We start from the raw sequence: 24,645 nt of genomic DNA on the forward strand, positions 1-24,645 counted from the left end.
TCTTAACCTCCCAAAGTCATTATCTCCAGTAATTGTACCACCTTTGAAATCATGTTTTCAGTAATTCCCTTCCTGCATTACCACCCTCATTCCTTCCATTTTATATTCTCTATTCCCCTTAGAATATCCATTTATTTTTAATTCATCTGTAAACATATTGCCTTTCATCATCTAACTACCCCCAGTGCACTGGGTTCTTGGTTGCAACATTCTCAACTGGTTTACCGTAATCAGATATTTATAGATAATCTCAAGAAACTTGCCTTCTTTCCCTGTGCTGCTTCACCTGATGAATGATGAGCTCACGCATCAGTTTACACCCCATTATAAGCAGGCTCACACTGATTGGTCCAACACCCCAAGCAAACAAACAAAAACTGAAAGAGCCCTTAGGCTTATAGGTGTTCTGTTGCTATCCCTTTTCCAAGGGTGTTTTTCAGTTTCTCCTGCTGTGGTGGCAAATTATGAAATATTCTGCCTTCATTTTCATTCAATTCAGGATCCATTCTAATTTCTTTTTCAATTTCTTCTGTGTCCCAAGGTTATTCACAAGAAGGTCATTATTTTCCAAATATTTGTGGATTTTCCAGAGATTTTTCTGTTACTGATTTCTGTCATAATTCCAGTGTGGTCACAGACATATTTTGTGTGACGCGAATTCTTTTAAAATTTAGCACGACTAGTTTGATGGTCCAGAATATGGTTTCTCTTGGTAAAGTACTACGTGCACTTTTAAAGACTGTGTATAATCCCCTTATTAAGTAGAGTGTTCTTGTAAAGGAAAAAGTCAGTTTTCCTTCTCCAGTGGAGGGAAGAATCCAGTTCTTCTCTGCCGTGAGCTTCTTTCCTCTGTGTCTTCCTTACTATTCACTCAGAACACTTGACTTCTTTTTTTTTTTTTTTTTTTAGATTTTACTTATTTGCTATAGATAGAACAAGAGGGGGAAGGAAGGAGAGAGGGAAAGAGAAAGAGAGAGTGAGACACAGGCAGAGGGAGAAGCAGGCTCCTCGCTGATCAAAGAGCCCGATGCAGGACTCGATCCCAGGACCGTGGGATCATGACCTGAGCCGAAGGCAGATGCTTAACTGACTGAGCCATCCAGGCATCCCAGAACACTTCACTCCTGACGCTTCTGATCACAAACGTGTGGAGGTTTTTCCCCACACCAACAGGCCGGTCTCCGACACCAGCTGGGTGTCCTACAATTTACCTCAACTCTGACACTAGCTACTTGGATACCCCCCCCCCCCGACAGCCCCGGGCAAGACACTTAGACACCAGTTGCAAGTCCCGGTTGACACCTGTGCTTCTAACAACTGGCTATAGATCGGAGGTTCCAACCATCCCCCCACTGGCTTTGATTAATTTGCTAGAACAGCTTACAGAAGTCAGGGAAACGCATTTACCAGTTTATTAAAGGATATGATAAAGGATACGGATGAACAGTCAGATGAAGAGATACATAGAATGAGGTCTGGGAAGGTCCTCAGTGCAGAAGCTTGTCCCCGTGGAGTTGGGGTGCGTCACCCTCCTGGAGTGGCTGTGTTCACCAGGCTAGAAGCTCTCCAAACCCCCAACTATTAGGATTTTAAGGAGACTTCCCCACATATGCATGACCAGTCATTAACTCCATTTCCAGCCCCTCTCCTCTCTCTGGAGAAAAGGGGATGGGGCTGAAGATCCCAAGCTTCTAATCATGGCTTGGTCTTTCAGGCCCACCCAGGAGCCCACCCAGAGTTGCCTCATTATAACAAAAGATGCTCCTAGTACTCTTATCACTTAGGAAAAGATAAGGGTTTTAGGAGCTCTGTGCAGGAACCAGAGGCAGAGACCAATATGTTATTTTCTATTATCTCTCAGTTCTGTAAATGTCAATTAGGTCAGTTTCCTTGACATTCATGTTACAATTGTCTAGGTCCTTATTTTCTCTCTACTTGTTCTATTATGGAGAAAAGGGGCATGGAAATTTCTTGACTGTGGATTGGTCTGTCATTGTGGTCCTGTCCGTTTTTTCAGGGGGTTTGAAGTTCTGCTGCTGGGTGTATGGTTTAGGATTCTCATGCCAATCATAAAGAGATAAAGTGAATTTATCTCTTTATGATTATGAAATAGATTTCATTATCCCTGGTCATATTATTTGCTTTTTAATTAACTTTGATCTTAATATAGCTACTCTATTTTTTTTTTCTTTTTAATATTTTATTTGACAGAGAGAGACACAGCAAGAAAGGGAACACAAGCAGGGGGAGTGGGAGAGGGAGAAGCAGGCTTCCCACTGAGCAGGGAGCCCGATGCGGGGCTTGATCCTAGGACTCTGGCATCATGACCTCACCTGAAGGCAGATGCCTAATGGCTGAGCCACCCAGGTGCCCCAGCTATTCTAATAGTGTTTATCTTTTTTCCATGATTTTACTGTGTCCGTTACTTTTTGAAGTGAATTTCTTGTAGGAAACATTGTCATTGGTCTTTAAAAATTACAATTTACAATTTTTGCTTTTCACTGGGGTCTTTAGACCATTTCCTTTTACTGATATTATATAGACTTAAATTATCTTGCTGTTGGTTTCATCATATCTCCTTTCTCCTGTTCCCCTTTTCTCTCTTCTTTGAAATAGCTGAGTTTTTACAAATGGTTTTGTTTGAAATCTTTTTTGGTTTACTGGTGTTAGCTACAGCTATTGTTTAAGTGCTTGCTGTAGTGGTCGTACTACACAACTTCGTCTACCTTCTTGTGACTTGATACTTCTTCTTGGAGAGCGTCAGACCCTTCCTTTCCACGTGTACTTCCATTTCTCCACTCCTGCCCTATGCTATCGTTACTACAGGTTTACTTTTACATATGCACTAGACCGTTAGTTTCTTAAACAGTCCACTGTATTTTAAAGAGATTTAAAAATAGGAAGATGCTTCTAATTTACCCATAGAGCTACTTATTCTGGTGCTCTTAACTCCCTTGTGTAGATCAGGGGTTTGCAACCTACAGAACATGAGCCAAATATGCCATCTGTTTTTAGATGAAGTGTAAGAGGTACTTTGATCCAATAAGGACATACTGGAATAGCTAAGCAGAAACAGCATGGGCTACAAAGAATAAAATATTTACTGTCTGTTCCTTACATAAAGTTTGCCAACCTTGTTCATAGTCACATTCTCATCACATCTGAATTAGTATAAAATTTGGGATATGAAACATAACTGAAAAGTCAATTCTGTAGTCAAATATTAGGCACTGGTGACAAAAGATTGGTCTCAATTGGAAGAGTACAACTAGGAATAAATGGGAGTCAGTAGGTCTTGTACTCATGAGGAAAATATACGAAATATGCGTTTTGTTACTATTCATTTGAAAGTACAGTATTTTATCATATGGTAAAAGAAATTTATGATATGGACATTGAAGATATAACTGGGGCACAAAGACCCACCAGTTTTACTTGATACACGTTCATAAGTGGAAGTAGCAATATACCCCTGGCTGGCTACAGGGGTGTACACAACAGGAAGAGCGTGCATCTTAACAAGTCCTGGGATCAAACCTCTCAGATAGTTTTGACAAATGGTATTTACTATCTTTCCATTAATTCATTACCCCACACCACCCCTGTGTTCTCTTGGCAGTGGTAAGGCTGCCATGAAGAAATACGTCTGTGCAGTCTCCAAACAGGTCATCATGATTTTGGATCTATTACATATCATCTTAAGTACTCTGGGGAATTTTGTTAAAATTTAAAAAATTGTAACTATAAGGAGTCCCAAATTTTAAATGTCTCCAGTAGAAACTTAATATGACATTTCACCAAGCCACATACCAGTCGCAGTAAATATTTTCCCATCCTGACAACTTTCTCCTTCTGTTTCCTCTACCCACCTGCCCTTCCTCATTTGTATTTACATGATACACTTTCAGTGATTCTGCTCAAATGTCACCTCATCGTATGGGCGCTGCCTGAAAACATTGTTTAAATTAGGAAACCCTGTAAGTCTATCACTGTATGTGAACACACTTACCATACTTAGCATCATCATATTTTATCCTTTTAGACTTACCCTTACGGAATATAAGCTACTTGAAGGCAGGGGATTTTGTTTCCTGTGAGTATCAGTGATCAGAAGAGTTCCTGATAGAGTGAGTGAATGTAGAAAGTTACTGCAGTGCAAATAGTTCAAATGGTCAAATAAACATGTAATTGTATTTGTGGCACCAAATTCCTTATTCCTGTAACTTCGTGTTCTGAACATTTCGTCATAAATTCTCACGCTATATCTTGCTCGCATTGTGAATTTTAGGCAACATGTGTCAAACAGCTCTAACTCATCAGTGGAGGGATTTTTTTTTGGTTAAAGATTTGTTTGACAGTGAGGAGGGGGAGAGGGAGAGGGAGAATCTTGAGCGGACTCCCTGCTAAGCGTGGAGACCAATGTGGACTCCATCTCGTGACCCTGAGATCATGACCTGAGCCTGAATCAAAAGTCAGACGCTTAACGACTGAGCCACCCAGATGCCCCTGAAGGGATGTTTTAATGAAACTTTTCTAAGCTACAAAATTTTAAATTCAAGAACCCCTCTCAAATGCTCCATTCTACTCTCAATACAAAATATTCATCTTTTTGGTCAGGTAGGACTGTCTTTGTGAGTGTCCTCCTGGAAGGCTGAAACAAGTAGGTGGTTTATCATTCCCAAGTAACAGGAAGCCCAGAGTTGTGATGTGAGATGTGACATCTGGGCGGTTCTCTGCCTGCTCTACCTCCATTAGCACTCAGCCCCCTCTCCTTAGAGCAGGATGGCCACTGTGTGACCAAGGGTGAGGGGCAAAGCCCTTTTCATTATTACGTTTTTGTCTTATGTGGACATGATAATCCCAGGAAGTTTTTCCAACTAGCTAGAAATTTTAATAATGCAACTTTAATAAGGGTATTAGGGACTTTTCAAATTTCATATTCACACCTAAACAACAGAAGGTAAAAGAAAAAGATGTTAGAGAAAACATTTTGCAGACCAAATTAATAATACCCCTTATTAATATTAAATGACAAGGTAGTCAAGGATAACTGTGAGAAGAGAGAGTTTTCAGCAGACTTTGTTCTTTATCCTGAGAGTATGTTCCCTGCAACCCATGACCAGCTTGACAGGTGTTCCAAATGGATTCAAAAATTATTAGTCCAGGGTTTCCTAACTTAAAGATTTATTTCCTTTGAAATTTATTGTAACTTTATCTGAACCTAAAACTAAAATAATTTGCCAAGTTTCAATACCGATATTCTGATTCTAGTACCTTGGTAGAGAAATGAAAGGCCTGATTTTGAGATTCCATTCATTCCATTCTACCTTAAAGAGGGATTTACAAAAGGCTTGTAGCTGGGACATATTCTATGACTTCCACATGTATTTTAATATTCGACTATAACTTAATAGAAATATGATTGTGACATCAGAAGTGTAAAGATACCTTAGGTGATTTATCTAAACAGTATCTCACCATTTCCAACAATCATATTGTGCAGCGGGGTCTGTATGTGCACCAAGAAAAGGAAAGTAGTGTTAGCATGAGGAAGATTGTGGTCTTCCCCTACCAAGTCAGGAGTAAACATTCAGTTTTACATTGAAGAGTCTGACTCCATTTTTGATGTCGGACAAATGATACCTGTTAAGCCTCATTATAATCTCTTACTATTCTGTCCATCTGGGCAGGGCAAGCTAATAATAAAGCCCGAGTGCCCCTTCCCTTGGCATTAGTTGAACGTTCACACTGTAAGTGCCATCACCCCAGCCCCACATAGGATCCATCATAACAAACCAGTCACCATTCCCTGCGTTCTCTAGCCACTTTTAGAACAACCTGAGGTCTGTCCTGCTCTCTCCAGAAAGCATCATTATGTAATAAACATTCTCATAACACTTTATTGTTTGGAGTCCTCACTCATGACATCCAGACATCCTGTTCCAGTGGAGTAAGCACAAGTGCAAACTAGCAAAAAATGTTTTAGAGGGTAACTATATGAGATTGCTAGTTATCAAAAGATTCCCATTGTGTCAATGTTCGTTCTTGAGAGTAAACTCAATGAACACTGATCTTTTCAATTTATTTTCCTGAGCACTCCAGCCCAAGAGATTATCTTTACCCTTATTTCTGAAATTTTCTTTTATTTCCTAATACTTTTCATATGCTTACTACTTTTCTATTTTCATTTCGTGTAAAGGTACAACCCATGGGCCTCATTTCAGCACAAAAGAAAGGCATGTAGAAATATAATCATAGCGTATGTTCATGAACAGGGAGGCAAGTTTCAGAGGGTGAGAGTTTGAAATTGCATAACTTTCAAATTCAAATTATGAATATGTATTTCCAAGACTGTAAGTTGTATGAATCTAACATGGCGGAAAGTCATTATGGATGACATTCAACCTAGGGAGCCCAAGGATGTATTAGTGTTCATTATGAAATGCCCTGAGGAGGTGGGATGCACTTGGGCTAATAAAAGGCGTATGATTCATTCAGTGCTGCCAAAAAAAAAAAAAAAAAGTTTCTATTTTACTTAAGATATGAGAATTTATAACATCCTAAATCAAATGGTATCAAAATGCAATTTCAGTGGCCAAATTTGAATCCTTCACAAGCATACTACTCTCGTTCTTTTGATTAAAATGTCCTCTAGAACTTCTTCTTCGGTTTCCAAAAATAAGATTAATTTTTACTAATCTATGATATACAACAACTACCTTTCAAAAGAGGGAGAGCTCATCATTCCCCCTCAATTTTTTTCTACATATGCCATCCCTAGTAACCTGTCCTTCTACTCACATGAAAATCTCATTCTATGTCCTGGCCTACTCTGTTTCATGATCATCCTTTCCTATAATCATCCTCAACAAAGGCCCTCAATCATACCAACAAATCTAGAGAAGATGCTGTGATCACAGAAAACATGGCAATTTAGGTAACAGTTTTAACTATTCCCTGCCTCTCCCTATGCTCTCAAACTTACACCACACTGTATCTTAAAATTAGTATCCTAGTTTTTCCAGATTACATAGGTGTAAGCCCCACCTAATGAACTCGGTGCTTTCACCTTACTGACCCCTTCTGAGACCATTATGGTCTCCTGAAATTCAGGTAATTAAAGTATAATATCAGTGGATTCCAAACTTCAGGTTGTAAGTCATCAATAATAATGCAGCCTCAAGAAACCTCAAATAATTAAAAAAAAATGTATAGGAGCTTTTGGCTGGCTCAGTCAGAAGAGCGTGCAGCTCTTGATCTTGGGGTTGTGGATCTGAATTCCACATGGGGTGCTGAGATTACTTAAAATATTTTTTAAAAATTATAAGCTGAAGATAGTAGGTCTTTCCACAGATATCCTTGTTCTATTGACACACATCATCTCATTAGTTTTAAATAACTTTTCTGTGGAATTTAACATCTACGATTGGTTAATCCTCAAAACAGACCTACGTCCCCCTAGTATGAATTTTCTTATTGTAGTCCATTTAGAGAACTGGCTAAACAAATTATCACCTTCATTACATTTGTAAGTTTTTGTCCAGAATGAATTCTTTGGTGTTTCCTCAGGTAAAGACCTTGACACATCTGTATGGTGTCCATCTCATATGAATTCTTTCATGACCACAAAGTTGTATTTTTTTTACTCACTGGAAATTTATACCTCTTAATCCCATTTGCCTCTTTTACAAAGCTGATCACACTCATTACATCCGCAAGGTTTCTATCTAGTAAGAACTGTTACGTCCCACAAGGTATAAACTTTGGAGAAGCCTTGCCATACATTACATTTGTGTGATTTCTTTTAGAGGTTTACATTCTGCTATCAAGTGAGGTGTAAGCCCCCGGTTACAAGCTTTGCCACATACATTAATTTCATATGGTTCCTCTCCATGAGGGAATCTCTGATGTTGAATAAGGCTTGACCACTTGCTTAATCATTTTATTTGTAAGGTTTCTTTCTACCATGAGTTCTTTGATGATCCCCAAAGCTTGAACTTTGAATTAAACCACTGGCACACATACTAGATTTATGATGTTTCTTTTCACTATGTATTTTCTGATGCCTCGTTAGTTTTGCAAACTGGGTAAAAGCTTTGCCACACTCATTACATTTATAAGGTTTCTCTCCAGTGTGGATTTTCTTATGCTGAGTAAGATGTGAACGCTCCGTAAAGGCTTTGCCACACTCATTACATTTATAAGGTTTCTCTCCAGTATGAGTTCTCTCATGACCCCAAAGGTGAGAACGTTTAATAAAAGCCTTATCACATGTATTACATTTATAAGGTTTTTCTCCTGTGTGAATTCTCTGATGTTCCATAAGGCTTGAACTTTGGATAAAAGCCTTGTCACACACATCACATTTGTGTGGTTTCTCTCCAGTGTGTATTTTCTGATGCCTAGTAAGGTTTGCAAATTGGGTAAAAGCTTTGCCACACTCATTACATTTGTAAGGTTTCTCCCCAGTATGGATTTTTCTATGTTGAGTAAGATTTGAACGCTCAGCAAAAGCTTTGCCACACTCACTGCATTTGTAAGGTTTCTCTCCAGTATGAGTTCTCTCATGACCCCAAAGGTGTGACCGTCTGATAAAAGCCTTATCGCATTTATTACATTTATAAGGTTTTTCTCCTGTATGAATTCTCTGATGTTCTATAAGGCTAGAGCTTTGGATAAAAGCCTTGCCACATACATCACATTTGTGTGGTTTCTCTCCAGGATGTGTATTCTGATGTCTAAGGAGGTGTGAGCACTGCTTAAAAGCTTTGCCACACTCATTACATTTGTAAGGTTTCTCTCCGGTATGGATTTTCTTATGTTGAGTAAGGCTTGAACGTTCAGCAAAGGCTTTGCTGCATTCATTACATTTGTAAGGTTTCTCACCAGTATGAATTCTCTCGTGACTCCAAAGGTGTGAACGTTGGATAAAAGCCTTCCCACATTCATTACATTTGTAAGGTTTCTCTCCAGTATGCATTCTCTGATGATTTGCAAGGTTTGAATTTTGACTACAGACCTTGCCACATATGTTACACTTATATGGTTTCTCTCCTGTATGGACTCTCTGATGTCTAGTGAGGTTCGAACACTGGTTAAAGGCCTTGCCACACTCATTACATTTGTAAGGTTTCTCTCCAGTATGGATTTTCTTATGTTGAGTAAGATGTGAACGCTCCGTAAAGGCTTTGCCACACTCATTACATTTGTAAGGTCTCTGTCCTGAATGAATTCTCTCATGACTCATGAGGTTTGAGCTTTTGCTAAAAGCCTTCCCACAGTCATTACATTTGTAAGATTTTCCTCTAGTATATGCTCTTCTGTATTGTGCAGGTAACAAAGGATATTTTAAAATCTTCCTGTATTTATTCCAAATGTTTTTGATACTAGGAGGAATTCTCTGAAGTGGTGAAACAGAGGAACCATTGTTGACAGATTTCTCAACTTGATTACATTCATACATTTTTTCCTCAGTATGAAATCTCCACAGGTCAGCCAGGTGTGCCTGCAAACTCAATCCAGTTCTACTTTCCAAACAGTTTATGTACCAGTTTCCAGCACCACTTACGTTATTTTCCAGTTTTAACAAATGCCTTACAAATGGCTCATCATGCATGAAATACTGGTCTGTATTATTTCCTGCAGAAATACTCTGCTTTTGAGGAAAAGTAATTGAGGATTTATTAAGTTGCTGATCTTTTCTATGAGTGAGATTTTTGTTATGTGTCAAAGGCACTTCTTTGTAATTTCTTGCATCGTATCTCCACTGACTCTCATCATGCATATTTTCCCAGACTTCCTTGAGATCCAAATCCTTGATGCCATGGTTTTCATTTCTCTCCAATATCACTAAGTGGTATAATTTTCCTTTATTATTGTCCTCTATTGGTGGTAATTCCTTGATTGCAAATCCAGCAGAAAGGCTTCCTATCAAATAAGAGTTAGAAGGTAAATATTTTATACTGAATTACATAATTATACAAAAAAAAATACTTATAATGAACATAGGAAGTTTCTCAAGCACAGTCTTCAAACACTATTGTAATATACGAAGACTACTGTAATATATAATGTTTTTAAGTTTTCTTTTTATAAATTTTTCCATATTAATATTTTCTCTGATCTTAAGATAAATTTTCTAAACATACATTATATACTATACATATTTCTGGATAATTGATATTTCATGATTAGGGAGCTGATCTATATATTGGCTATTATATAACTGTATATGAAATCATAATTGAGATTTCTGTCTTGCCTAATTCTTAATCTTTATAAAAATGTGTGCTTACCTGAACCTGTTTATATGGAAGGACAGTGTTAACAGCAGTTTTTAAACACAGAAACAATTTTTGGCAGTGTCACTGTGGTCCATGGCAGTGGTCTACATCATAGATGTGGTTAGCAACGAAAGCAGCCAATAACAGAAAAACAGGACAGCAATGACATGTATGTCAACAAGGACCAGGTGACATTTTTAATGGAATTCAGTTGAAAAGGAGGACAGGAACAAAGCAGGCTTCATAGGTTAACTGAAATATGTAATTTCAAGAGCTTAAGAAATTTTCTGGCAAATCCAAGTATTATGAGCAGTAGTAATAAGGGAATCAGGGAGTATTAAAAGACTTCCTTTGTTTCCTTAAATAAAATGAGACATTTAAATATTAGTATACCAACATGTACATGATGAATCTAAACAATAGGATTATTTGTAGCAAAAAAAAGTCAAAGCATCTTGAGAAAGAAGAACAAAGTTAGAGGCATCATGTTCCCTGATTTCAAACTCCTTCATTGCAAAGCTGTGGTAATTAAAACAGTATGGTATTGGCATAAAAACAGACACAGAGATCAACAGAAGAGAACCCAGAACTAAACCCACACACATGGTCAACTAACTTACGACAAAAGAGTCATGAATATACAATGGGGAGAGGACAGTCTCTTCAATAAATGGTACTGGGAAAACTGGACAGCCACATGCAAAAGAACAGCACTGGACCACTGTCTGACACCACACACAAAAAGTAACTCAAAACAGATTAAAGACTCGAACTTAAGACCTGAAACCATAAAACTCCTAGAAGAAGAGACGGGGGGTAATAAGCTCCTTTACACAGGTCTGGGCGGTGATTTTTTTTCTCTCTTGACACCAAAAGTAAAATCAACAAAAGCAAAAGTAAGTGGGACTTACATCAAACCAAAAAATGTATGCACAGCAAAGGAAACCATCAACAAAATGAAAAGGCAACCTACTGAATGGGACAAAAATATTAGCAAATCATGTATCTGATAAGGGACTAATAATCTAAAATAACAACAGATGCCCCCAAATAGTCCAGTTTAAAAAATGAGAAGATCCTGGGTGACACAGCAGTTAAGCATCTGCCTTCGGCTCAGGGCGTGATCCCGGCATTATGGGATCGAGCCCCACATCGGGCTCCTCTGCTATGAGCCTGCTTCTCCCTCTCCCACTCTCCCTGCTTGTGTTCCCTCTCTCACTGGCTGTCTCTATCTCTGTCAAATAAATAAATAAAAATCTTTTAAAAAAAAAAAAAAGATCTGAATAGACATTTTCCAATAAAGACATACAGATGGCCAACAGGACCATGAAAAGAAGCTCAGCGTCGCTAATCATCAGGGAAATGCAAATCAAAACTGCAAGGAGATACTACTTCACACCTGTTAAAATGGCAGTTATCAAAAAGACAAGAAATAAGTGTTGGTGAGGGGATGGAGAATTTGTGCACTGTTGGTGGGAGTCGAAATTGGTATAGCCAGTATGGAAAACAGTATGATCGTTCCTAAAAAAACAAAAAACAGAACTACTGTATGATCCACCAATTCCTCTTCTGAGTATTTATCTGAAGAAAACAAAAACATTAACTCAAAAAGATAAATGCACTCTGATGTTCACTGCAGCACTATTTACAAGAGCCGTGATACGGAAACAGTCCAAGTGTCCACTGATGGGTGAATGGGTAAATATGTGTATATACAATACAATATCCAGCCTAAAAAAAAAAAATGGAATCTTGCCATTTTTGACAACATGTCTGGACCTGAGGCCATTATGCTAAGTGGAATAAGTCAGCCCAAAAGACCAATACAGTATGACTTCTCTTATATGTGGAATCTTAAAAAAACAAAATAAAAAAAAAAACCCTCTTAGACACAGAGAATATACTGGTGGTTGCCAGAGGCAGGAGGCTGACAGGATGGTGGCAGAAATGGGTGAAGTGGATCAAAAAGTTAAAAAAAAAAAAAAATGGGTGCTTGGCTGGCTCAGTTGGCAGAGCACGTGACTCTTTATCTTAGGGTTCTGAGTGTAAGCCCCATGTTAGGTGTAGCAATTACTTAAAAACAAAAATTAAAAATGACTTGCTGCTGGGGTGCCTGGGTGGCTCAGTATGTTGTGTCTGACTCTTGGTTTTGGCTCAGGTCATGACCTCAGGGTCAATCGATTGAGCCCCATGGCAGGCCCTGTGCTGGGTGCAGAGCCTGTTTAAGATTCATCCCTCCCACCCCCCACCCCCACTTGCACACACATGCTCGCTTTCTCTCTCAAAAAAAACCACAAAAAAAACAAAAAACTTGATGCTGCCTTTTGAGTCCTTAAAAAAACCACAAAGATATCAATATGGTGCTTTCCATATACTAGGAATGCAGTAAACGTCTGCGGAATGATACAGGTTTTTCCTACAGAAAAGCTAACTAGAGATCTCCGTAAGCTGTGCTGTATTTAAACTACATCTAATTTTAGAAACTTTTTGGAATTATCCACATCATGACTTCCTCCTAATTAATGCACAGGGGCCCGACCCTAAGAAGCCAGGATGGCCCAGGAAAGAGAGATTTTAGCTTTATTAGTACCAGGAAAAGGATCAACTAAGACACTATCATCTTCTCAGAGGGTTAATGGAAGGTGGCTTCCTTGTACAATGAAGTGACTCTGTGTCCTCTAGACCAACGCCGTCAGTAGTGAAACATTTCTGTCTTGGTCAAAACAGGTAATATGATCTTACATATTGAAACTGACTTTTGTACAGGAAGAGAAATGTTGCAACAGGAAGAACATGGCCAGTAAAGAGCAGCAGTGGCTGGCGGGGGGGGGAGGGGCACCAAAGGGAGCATCCTGAGTATTTTAACCCACATGACTATTTGTGTGAACACAGTTCTCAGAGGCTGCAGGTAGGATTGATCTGAGTTGAAACAAAAGTGCTCACCACTGTGCCTAAATGCCTTTCATCCTGGAAAGTTAAGACTGAGAAGTTTTTTAGCATTTAACCTCAAGTCTTCCCAATCATGAAAATCCATTTTTCAGATTGTTATTGTAGATACTATATAGGATTCTAGTTGACAAACATAGTTTACAAACAAAATCTCAATAAAGATTATTCATAGGATCCTAGTTGACAAACATAGTTTACAAACAAAATCTCAATAAAGATTATTTCCTGCAGCCTTTAAAACAGCCTTCAAGAAAGTCAAAAGAGAACCCCCAGGATGGGAGAAAGTATTTAATCACATATAATAAGGGACTTGGATCTAGAATATATAAGATAAACTCAACAACAAAAAGACAACCCAATTTTAAAATGGACAAAGAATCTGAATAGACATTTCAAAAAAAACACAGAAAAATGGCCGGTAAGCACACAAAAAGATGTCTAACAGCATTAGTCATTAGGGAAATGCAAGTCAAAACCAGAATGAGATACAAATCCACACCCCTAGGCTGGCTATAAGCAAGGAAACAGATTACAAGTGTTGATAAGGATGTAGAGAAACTGGAATGCTCATACATTCTTGGTGGGAATGTAAAATGGTACAGTTGTTTTGGAAAACAGTCTGGCAGTTCCTCAAAAGATTAAAGAGAATTACCGTATGACCCAGCAGTTCCGTTCCTAGCTATATGCTAAAGAGAAATGAAAAGTGTATGTCCCCACAAAAACTTGTACAAAGGTGTTTATAGCAGCATTATTCATAACAGCCGTAAGGTAGAAACAACCCAAATGTCTATCGATGCATGAACGGATAAACAAAATGTGGTATTCATACATGGAATATTATGTGGCAATCAAAAGGAATGAACTACTACAAAAACCACGAAGTGATGGGGCGCCTGGGTGGCTCAGTCGTTAAGCATCTGCCTTCGACTCAGGTCATGGTCCCAGGGTCCTGGGATCGAGCCCTGTATCGGGCTCCCCGTGAGTGCTTCTCCCTCTCCCACTCCCCCTGCTTGTGTTCCCTGTCTCATTGTCACTCTCTCTGTCAAATAAATAAAAATCTTAAAAAAACAAACCACAAAGTGCTACAAAAACCAAATAACACACACAAAAAAACCCTGCATATGAATGTTTCTAGCAGCTTTATCTATAATTGCCCAAACTTGAAAGCCACCAAGGTGTCTTTCAGTAGATGAATGGAGAAATAAACTGTGGTCCATTCAGACAATGGAAATATTCATTCAGCACTAAAAAGAAATGAGCTGTCAAGCCAGGAAAAGACATGGAGGAAACTTAAATGCATGACAATCTGAAAAAGCTATGTATCCTGTCTGATTCCAACTTTATGACATTCCGGGAAAAGCAAACCTATGGAGACAGTAAAGAGATCCATGTTTGCAGGGGCTAGGAGGGAGGGTGAGATAACGATTTTATTGCTGGCTCAAAGGAGACGATCATATTATGTCTGATCAACACTGTCACTGCCCTAGCGAAGCCCTGTTAAACTGCACAAAAACTAGGACAACAAGAGGCAAGTATCACTCAGGATCTCCTGATACCTTCCATCTCGGCATCCTGCGACATGCTGACCACTCTACCTGGTGTCTTCAAGAAGCACTTCTTTATGCAGCAGGAAGATACTGTAACATACCAAACAATGTTCTTCAGGAATTTGTTACCCGGTAAACCTCCTCCATGGGAGAGTCCACTTTGAAGCTGTTTGTCACCTAAAGGTGGGTTATCACAGCAGGACAGAGAATGAAACTTTAGACCCTTGGAATTGTATTTCAAAAGCAAGTTTCAGAGGCAAAATCTTAGAGGAGAAGAAACCAGGAAGACCAGGGTCTTCTATGTTCAGGACTAAGTAGAAAGAAGAAGAGGGAGAAAAATATAAGATATGGGAGTAAAGTAAGAGGGTCAAGTTTTCTGGGGTTCTTGAAAGGGGCTGTGTGCTCTACCCAGACTGCAGGGTGAATGCCTGAATGACTGGGGTAAACCCCCACATGGCAGTGGTGATCAGAGAGAATCTCACTATCTAGGCTTTATATTACTGCTGGGCCACAATCTCAGAAAGACCCACCCCATTTCTTTTTATACACGAATGGCAAAATGAGAACTGAAGAAACGGTTGAGGGGCCTGAGCAGGCAGAGAGGGCTTGACACAGCTCCATGAAGTCTCATGGAGCCCCAGATACAACAGAATGGCAGCCATTTTGTTTGTCTCCTGAGAAGTTCTCCCAAGGGTATAAAATGGAAATGGAAATTGAATAGGTTCTGGGGTCAGCACTACAGAGGCCTCAGCTCTGATCTGTATGGAATGGGAACCAAGAGAAATCAAGGGGATAGACTGCTTAGAGACAGACATCTTGGTCCCTCTCAAACCATGGCACCAATATGGTCAGAGGGGCCAGATAAGAGTGTTATAGGTCATGACAATGGGAGTCAAAACTTTTACGTATTTGATTTACACATCTGAATTACAGACTGAGAAATGTGTGTGGGGTGGGGGGAGGATTTCCTTTGAGAGCTCGTAAGAAATAAACTTATTTTCCCATAGCTCTTTCCCAAACAATATTTAATGGAGCAGCTTACTCTGCCCATCTGAGCTCTTGTGTTCACATCCCAGTACATTCCCACCTGTCTGCATTTCCCCCTATTTCCCCTTCACTTTCCACAGTCCAGGGCTCTTCCCCTTGTTCCGAAATGGAGATGCTATTCAGCTCAAGAGACTTCAAATTATAAAGAAAAAAAAGAACGTGATATGCTTTGCTCTTCCAGAACACATTCCCAGCTCTTTGTTCAGTGAAGAAGAGAGGACATTCATTATATGTGGGTGTAGAAAAGTATTTCAAAAATTAGTCAACTGACTGCCTCCTTCTGAATGCTTAGTGGTTATTTACATGTGCAGATATCTAGTTCTCTTCCAAGAACTACTGAATCAAAACCACAAGGTAAGACCACAGAATCAGGTAGTTTTTAAAAATTCACCGTAAGGTTTTCTGACTACTAATGTTCTGCAACCACCTAACAAAGCATGAATGTAGAACTTCTAAAGAAAAGGGAAGCTAGAGTCCACTTGCCACATTATGAAGCCTTTCCATTCTCAATCAAAACAGCTTCAATCACTCCCTTAAGAACGGGGATCTGAAATTCATACAAATCAAGTCAGGGGCTCTCAAGACAAAACGCAAAGGCATACAAAAGTAATTACCAACTTCTGGAGGAAAACTGTCCTCACCCAGGGACACCAGGTTCCGGTAGTTCTCCACCATCACGTCCCGGTACAAGGCCCTCTGGGCAGGGTCCAGGCACTCCCACTCCTCCGGAGAGAATTCTATGGCCACATCCCTGAAGGTCAACCGTCCCTGAAATGAAAACACAATTCACCAGGCAGACAGGCGCAGTGTTCTGATTTTGACACAAAATAAAAGCAGCAAAGATGCGTAAAGGCTGACTTGGCTGGAGTGAGTGTTCTGACTGACCTGTGTAAGATAATTCTGAGCAAGTTATAGTTCTAATTTTCTTAAGTGAAACTCAACGTAACATAAAATTAGCCATTTTAAAGCACCATTCGGTGGCATTTAGTACATTTAGTGTTGAACAAACATCACCTCAGTCTCGATCAAAAATATTTTTATCATTTCCAATGGAAATCCTTTCCCCGTTAAGTAGGTGCTTCTTATTCCCCCCTTCTTCCCCAGTCCCTGGCAACACTAATGCTTTGTCTCTATGGATTTACGTATTTTGGATTTTTCATGTAAATGGAATGGTACAAAACGTGACTTTTTGCATCTGGCTTCTTTCACTTGGAATAATGTTTGGGGTTCAACCATGATGTAGTATGTATCAGTACATCTCTTTTTTATGGCTGAATAGTATTCCATCGTAGGACTAGACTGTATTCACTCATCTATTGATGGGCATTTGGTTATCACCTTTGGCTAATATTAATAATGCTATGAACTTTCAAGTACAAGTAGGTGTTTGGATACCTGTTTTCAGTTCTTTTGGTTATATACCTAGGAGTGGAATTACTGGGCCACATGGTTTAATTTTTCAAGAATTTGCCATACTGCTTTCCACAGCAGCAACATTTTAACAGAGCGTCACGGTTCTAATTTCTCCACATCTTTACCAGCATTTTTTTACTATACTCATCCTAGTGGGTGTGAAATGGTATCTCATTGTGGTTTTGACTTTGCATTTTACCAATGACTATCCCATTGAAAATCTCGTCATGTGCCCATTTCATTTATCTTCTATGGAGAAATGTCTATTAAAATCCTTTGACCATTTTTTAAATTAGGTTCTTTTTACTTCGGCTGTTGAGTTGTAGAAGTTCTTCATATATTCTAGGTTCTAGACCCTTACTAGATACGTGTTTTGCAAATTATTTCCTCCCATTTGGTAGATTATGTTTTGCTTATGTGATGATGTCCTTCAGTGCACAAACATTATTAATTTTGATGATGACCAATTTATTTTCTTTCTCTCTTCTGCTTTCAGTATCATATATTAAATCCACTGCCAACGCCAAGGTCATGAAGATTTACCTCTATGTTTTCATCTACGAGTTTTATAGTTTTAGCTCTTATGTTCAGTCTTTGATTAATTCTGAAGTATTTAAATGGCACAAGGTAGTTTCAATTTTATTCTCTCACATGGATATCTAGTTGTGCCAGCACTGTTTAATAGACCATTCTTTTCCCATGGACTGTTTTTGGCACCCTTGTAAAAAAAAAAGGAATTGACTACAGATGTATGGCTCTAGTTGTGGATGCTCAGTTCTGTCGCTTTGGTCTATATTTCTAGCCTCTGCTGGAGTTATAATTTTGATTACTCAAGATTTGTAGTAAGGTTTGATGTCGGGAATTCTAGGTCCTCCAACTTCACTCTTCCTCACATTTGTTTTGGTTATTTGGGGTCCTTACCAAATCAATGAATTTTAGAGTCAGGTTTCCCATTTGTGCAAAAAAAAGGCTGTTGAGACTTTGCTGGGGATTGCATTACTCTTTGTATGACTTTGGGGAGTACTGCCATCTTAACGTCTTCCGCTCCACAAACACAGGCTCTGTTGACATTTATTTAGGCTGCGACTTCGTAGTTTTCTATGTATAAATCTTCCATTTCTTGGTAACTTATTCCCATTCACTTTGATGCTCTTGTAAATGGAACTGTTTACTTACTTTCAAGTTGTTGATCACTAGTGTACAGAAATACAACTGAATTTTGAGTGTTGATATTGTATTCTGTAACGTCAATGAACTTATTATCTCTAATAGTTCTTTTGAGGATTCTTTATTTCTAAATATAAGATCATGTAGTCTGTGAAGAGACCTAGTTTGATTTCTTTTCCAATTTTGACACATTTTTCCTATTTTTTCTGGGGAGAACTTCCAGTACAGTGTTAAAGTGTGGTGACAAAACGGGGCACCCTTATTTTGTTCTTGGTATTAGGGTGTAAGTTTTCAGTCTTTCACCAATGAGTATACAGTTAGCTGTGGAATTTTAATAATAACCTTTTTTTCACACTGAGGAAGTTCCCTTCTATTCCTAATTTTTTAGTGCATTGTTTTTGTTGCAGTGTTCTGTATATGTCTGCTAAGTCTAGTTGATTTAGTGTTGCTCAATCCTTTATTTCCTTACTTGAAGTTCATCGAGTTTCTTGGATGTATAGGTTAATGTTTTCAATAAATTTGGGAGGTTTTTAGCTCTTCTTTCCCCACATATTCTTTCTGCCCTTTCTTTGTCCTTTCCTTCTAAGACTCCTATTATATGTATATCAGTATTCTTTTTTTTTTTTAAGTTTTATTTATTTATTTTAGAGAGAGGGTGTGTGGGTGGGGCAGAGGAGGTAGGGAGAGAATTGTCAAGCAGACTCCCCATTGAGTGTGGAGCCCAATACAGGATTCAGTCCCAGGAACCCAAGATCATGACCTGAGCCACAATCAAGAGTCAGCCGCTCAACCAACTGAGCCACCCACGTGCCCCTATACCAGTATTCTTGATAGTGTCTATAGTGTCCCAAAGGTTTCTTAGTCTCCGTTCATTTTCTTTTTTCCCCTTTCTTCTGCCCACACTGGATAATTTCAATTAACCTACTTTAAGTTCACTGATTCTTTATTCTTCTTGTCAGTCTGCTACTGACCCCTCTAGTGAATTTTCAGTTTTGGTTATTGCACTTTTTAGCTCCAGAATTTCTATTCCATCCCATTACCATAATTTCTATCTCTTTATTTTGTTTGTTGAAACATTGTTCTCCTACTTGTTAGTTCTCTTCCATGGCTTCCTTTAGCTGAGTATGTTTAAGACAGTTGATTTAAAATCTTTACTTAGTAAGTGGAATGTCTGGCCTCCTCAGGAACACCATCATTACCAGGTTAACTTGGTAATCATGCTTAAGATATACAATCTGGAGATACCCTTAGATATCTGGAGTGAAGTCAGCCCCTTCAGAAGCAGGCATTCTTGGTAACAGTAAGAAATTGTAAAGGACCTATGTATCTTCACTTAGAGAATGCTCCAGTGAGGGTCTAAAAAAGCAGTTATCTCTCTGTTTACTAACATGAAAACAACTCCAAGACATACGGTATGTAAATATTTAAATTTGCAGAATAAAATATGATTAAACATTTACTTTAGAATATTTCCTCAAATCACATTACAATATATAAATGCACTTTTGTAAGATTTTTATAATAGTTACTAAAGAGAATATTGGTTCCTGATGAAGACAATCCATGATGGTGGAAGATGTGATGGGAAGGGGATATTTTACTTCTTAGTTTCTAAACTCCATCACCGTGTGGAACTGAACCACAGAAATATCTACCACAGACATTTAATACAAACAAACAACATATAACAATAATGAGTAAAATCAAAATTTACTCCCAGCCTCTTTAATGACAGAAAGTTCTGCTCCTATGTCTTGGCTAACTTATAAACATTTTTATCTAAAAGATCTGCTGCGTAACAGTTCCTGAGACCTCAAGAGTTCCATAAAGACCTCAGGGTCTTTGTGAGATGGGTGTGCAATGAATAATTTAAAGAACACTTACTGTTAGACAAGTGGGCTGATTCTACATTTTAAAATTATGTTAATATAACAAAACACCCTCTCTATTCCTTATTCCTACTTTGAACTTCCCATTCTCTTTCAAAGTATTAATATTTTGGTGTCAGAAATATACTGATTTCCTTGTTTAACGTCAAAAGACATTTATAAAATTAGACGAAGCAAATACCCCGTCGGCCGCCTTCTCCAGAGTGTCTCAGGTATTTGTGCATATTAATACATTCCCTACATATGTAATCTCCTTAACCTTGATCTGTATGAGCTGAAAGGGCATCCAGAAGGGGTCTCTGAAGAATCCTTAATGTCCAACCTCACTGACACCACAGACCCTACTCCCTACCTCCAGTCAATGCCTGCAAAGAAAATCCTTCACAGGATGACGACCTAGAAGGAGCCTCTTCCCAAGTTCCACGTCACTGGGTCACAGTGAGATGGAATCTATATGGAGATGAGAGGAGATTGGGAAAAAGTGTGAGTAAACATTTTAGGCAGGACACTTCAGAGACAGAGATTAACAAGTCCAAAATGTGACATTTTAGGAAGAACAGTCAACTAAAAATATGACTTTTACCTGGGAAAGAGCCATTCCTCCTTTTTTCCCTCTTCTTCTGGGCTTCTTTCTCAGATAAGGTTATTCTGTGTGACAAAAAGTATGTTGTTTAATGCTCAGAATTAACATAACCCCTTCCTCTGCCACAGTATACATACTGGGAGAACCTCAGTATGGGGGAAAGACAGTCCTTTGCTGCTCACTGCAACAGGAGGGAGGCAGGGACAATAACTCCTACACGGAGGGCAACAAGTGCATTTTTCACCCATTTCTTCAGAAAGCCCTCCCCTCCTACTGAAACCCACATTCTTTTTTTTTTTTTTTAAAGATTTTATTTATTTATTCGACAGAGATAGAGACAGCCAGTGAGAGAGGGAACACAAGCAGGGGGAGTGGGAGAGGAAGAAGCAGGCTCATAGCAGAGGAGCCCGATGTGGGACTCGATCCCATAACGCCGGGATCACGCCCTGAGCCGAAGGCAGACGCTTAACCGCTGTGCCACCCAGGGGCCCCTGAAACCCACATTCTACTGCAACTACATTGTCCTTGTCCACCTGGCACTTGGCCAAAGGAACTGCCACATTCAACTTCTTGGTTCCTCCCTAGGCAGCCAGCATCCAATGAGTGGTTGATGCAGGATACAGAAACCTGTCCGTTCCATCAATTTGGACCAACTCTTAAGGGCCACCTCAGCTCCAGAGCTCCTCCCTGGCAGCCATACTGAGTGTTTATATTTCTGTCCTGATGCTGATGGGAAGCCATAAAAGGGTTTAATATCAAGAGATGACACAATCCAATTTAAAATTTAGTTATGATACAGAAAGAAGGGTAGGACCTGAGAGGGCCATGCCTCTGTCTCTGAGACTACGCTCCTGCCTCTCTCTTAGTGTTGTTCATTATTTTTGGAGAACTAGGTCACATTTTAAACTCTAATTCTAACTGGGCACACTCTACCAGAAACCTCTAAGGACAAACACATACCCAATTTTGAAAATCATTTCAGGGATCTTATTAGCTCAGATTCAGAATTCCTGGTCTATCATCTCCATTTCACAGGCGGGTGCACTGAGTCTCAGAGGGGGAGTATTTTTACCAAGTTAACCCTTAAGATGTCTGAACTGAGTGAGCAGACCTGGGTGTAAGTAAATTCTGAAATGGTAGCCCAGACAGGTTTAAGTAGAAAGGACTTGTCCTAATTCCAGATCACCTTTCATGTTCCCGAACAAGAGAAGCTTCTCTTTAATGGGCTTAATCAAATCCAAGTTAATTTAATTCCTCTTTTCCAGAAAAAATATAATAAAAATACATGAAATTGAAAATAGTTACTAGTCCTGAAAAACATGAAAAAGGGTCACCTGTGGAGATGAGCTCTGAGCAATCTCTGCATCATAAACAGAAGGGCTCTGTTGGAATAAAGTTCCACATCAGTCCAGCCCATCCTTCCAACATCTGCACAGAAAAGACAAAGGGGACTGGAGGGGAACATCTACTCAGTTGGAGACTTCTGCTCAGAGCTCAGTAATTTATCAGATCACTTCAAGGGAGGGAACTGCTGAATATTAAACTAACCAGCTAAACTAGATTTTGAATGTTAAAAGATTATCAACATCCTTAACGTATGCATAATGAAATACTATAAAGTTATTTACCAGACATCAAACAATAATTGCACTACACGGTAAAGTGGAAAGCATATAAAACTCATAATCTGAAAAAAAAAAAAGGAAAATGGAAATTAAAGATATCCAATGGGTTCTGAGATTAAAGTTAAAACAGGTGTGAAGACACATCAAATTTAGAAAAGAATGACATCAATCACAGAAAAAAGGGGGAAAGAGAAACAGTACTGTTAATAATGGCCATTTTGAAAAACACCATCTGGTGACAAAGTCTTCCTCCATTTCTTGGAAGGGAAAAGGATGACCCGAACTGACTAAGCTAAGCCTCTGCGCTCTAGATGAATAGGGCTTGCAAATGGAATCATCTTCTGACGCAATAATTAGAAAGTGCAGATGCCTCAAACATCTGGTTTCACAACTCTCATTCTCTTCTGCATAGATGAAACAATTCAACAAATTTTAATTACAGAGCCACAAATCAGTACTTCACAACTCAATATTCTGCATCCAGTCAATTCAGTACTCACCTGGGTTTGGGTCCTGTGCTTTCTCCGAGACCACTACGTGTTTTGTTCTCTGTATATGTCTCTCCATGTCCTTGTTTCTCTTCTCTCCTTTTGTCCATCTGTGTTTCCCTCTCTGTTTCCGCATCCTTCTGTTTCCCTCCCTCGCTATTCCTCCTCCAACACTTGGACCCCACTCTACTGCAACCTGTTTCAATCCCTGCCGTTCTTTCTCCCCAAACTTTCTGATGGCCCCCTAACTCCGCAGATTCCTGCCTCTTCCCCGCCATCTCTGTTGCCCCTCTGCCCTCCCTGGAGCGGAGCGAAGGGCCTGCATCCACTTCCGGAGGGACCACTGTACCGGCGCTGGTGAGGGTGGGGGCAGAGTCGGGAATCCGAGAAAGGTTCTGAGCAGAAAAGCGATCGGCAGAGCGATCGGTGTCTACAAGGACCGAAGGCAGCAAGGTTGGGGCCCGTACCGCCTCAGAGCGATTTTAACCAGAAACGAACGCAGACTCCCGGGTCCCGCACCGAGCGACAGGACTCGGAACATCTTATGGCGACGCCACGAGAGGCGATAGGGACGACCTCCTAGCAAGAAGGACGAGGGGGTCCAAGACTTTTACCTTACCAGGCGACCCCCGAAACTGGGTGTGGAGGCGGGGCTTGAGGAGCGCGCCGGCGGCATGAACCAGAAAAAAGGAGACTCACTCACCCGAGCGCGCCCGTTGCTCCGCGTGATCCGCTTCCGGGTCTGCAGGAAAGCGCGCGTGCGCTTGCGCTGCGGGGCGGGGCTGGGGGCGGGGCCTGGGCGCGCGGGGACCCGCCCCTTTCCCGTCTTTTTGTCTCTCCCTCCCGGCGGTTTCGGGTTCTGCTTTTGGATTCTTTCGAATTCCGCTGGTGTCTTTTGGAGCCAGGCTAGGTACACCATTAGGGAAGGTGGCCGCTTTTATTGGAAACGGCGGTATTTGACGAGTTGAGCACGGTGCCCGTGCAAACTCTGGCGAGTGGTGGAGACGCGCCTCCTAGGGAGGCCGAGCAGCGCGGGGACCTAGGGCGGGGCAGGGGTCCTCGGGGGGAGACCGAGCTGACAGGAACAGCTCCTAATTTAATTGAGCAAAAGCCGGAGTGGTCGGTGTGGGTGGTGGAAGCTAGAATGAGAAATGCAGAACTCCTCTGTGGGGAACATGCTGTTTTGTACTAACTTCCCACCAGAGCTCTTTTTTTAAGTAATTACCACTTCTGCTCCCTATTCGCTGGGCTGCGCTCCTGGGGCTTCCGGCCAGGCCTTGGGCTGCGAGGGCGGAGGGCCGGCACATTCCTTTAAAAGAACCAAAATTTCTGCCTGTGTGGATGTAAATTAATTTCTCTCTTTACATTTGATATTGGAATCCACACCTCTCAAGAGGAATTACAAATCCAAACGCCTTTGAGACCTATCGGATGCCATCCTGTATTTTGCTTAAGGCATTAATTCCTAAATATCGTTGCAATTTCAGTTTTCTAAAATATTTATTCTCGGTCATTTTGGAAGAGTATTTTTAACTTGAAGACTACGTATTTTAACATCTTTTTTCTGCTTTTGAATGCTTTCTATCAAGTGCAGATAAGGAGGCTTGTAAAAGCTGTATTCTTTCAGAGATATTTAACTTTTCCTAGTACTGAC

At 40.0% G+C, this 24,645-nt stretch overlaps 1 protein-coding gene across 1 annotated transcript; it reads right to left on the reverse strand.

Annotated features, from left to right (window-relative positions):
* Positions 1-1,397: 1,397 nt before the first annotated feature.
* LOC123786901 (uncharacterized) lies at positions 1,398-23,684 on the reverse strand. Its single transcript, XM_045789234.2, has 4 exons — positions 23,004-23,684; positions 20,879-20,943; positions 16,441-16,594; positions 1,398-9,927 (listed from the first exon to the last, which is right to left on the reverse strand). The coding sequence occupies exons 2-4, from the start codon at positions 20,891-20,893 to the stop codon at positions 7,943-7,945; spliced, it is 2,154 nt and encodes a 717-aa protein (XP_045645190.2). The 5' UTR covers positions 20,894-20,943; positions 23,004-23,684; the 3' UTR covers positions 1,398-7,942.
* Positions 23,685-24,645: the final 961 nt, after the last annotated feature.

Source organism: Ursus americanus, chromosome 21, assembly GCF_024610735.1.
Source record: "Ursus americanus isolate L20-20 chromosome 21, mUrsAme1.1.p, whole genome shotgun sequence".
NCBI lineage: Eukaryota > Metazoa > Chordata > Mammalia > Carnivora > Ursidae > Ursus > Ursus americanus.

Coding starts and splice junctions, on each gene's coding strand:
- LOC123786901 (XM_045789234.2), bottom strand. Junction 9,928..16,440: donor CAGTTTTCCTCCAGAAGTTG/GTAATTACTTTT, acceptor CTTATTTGATAG/GAAGCCTTTCTGCTGGATTT.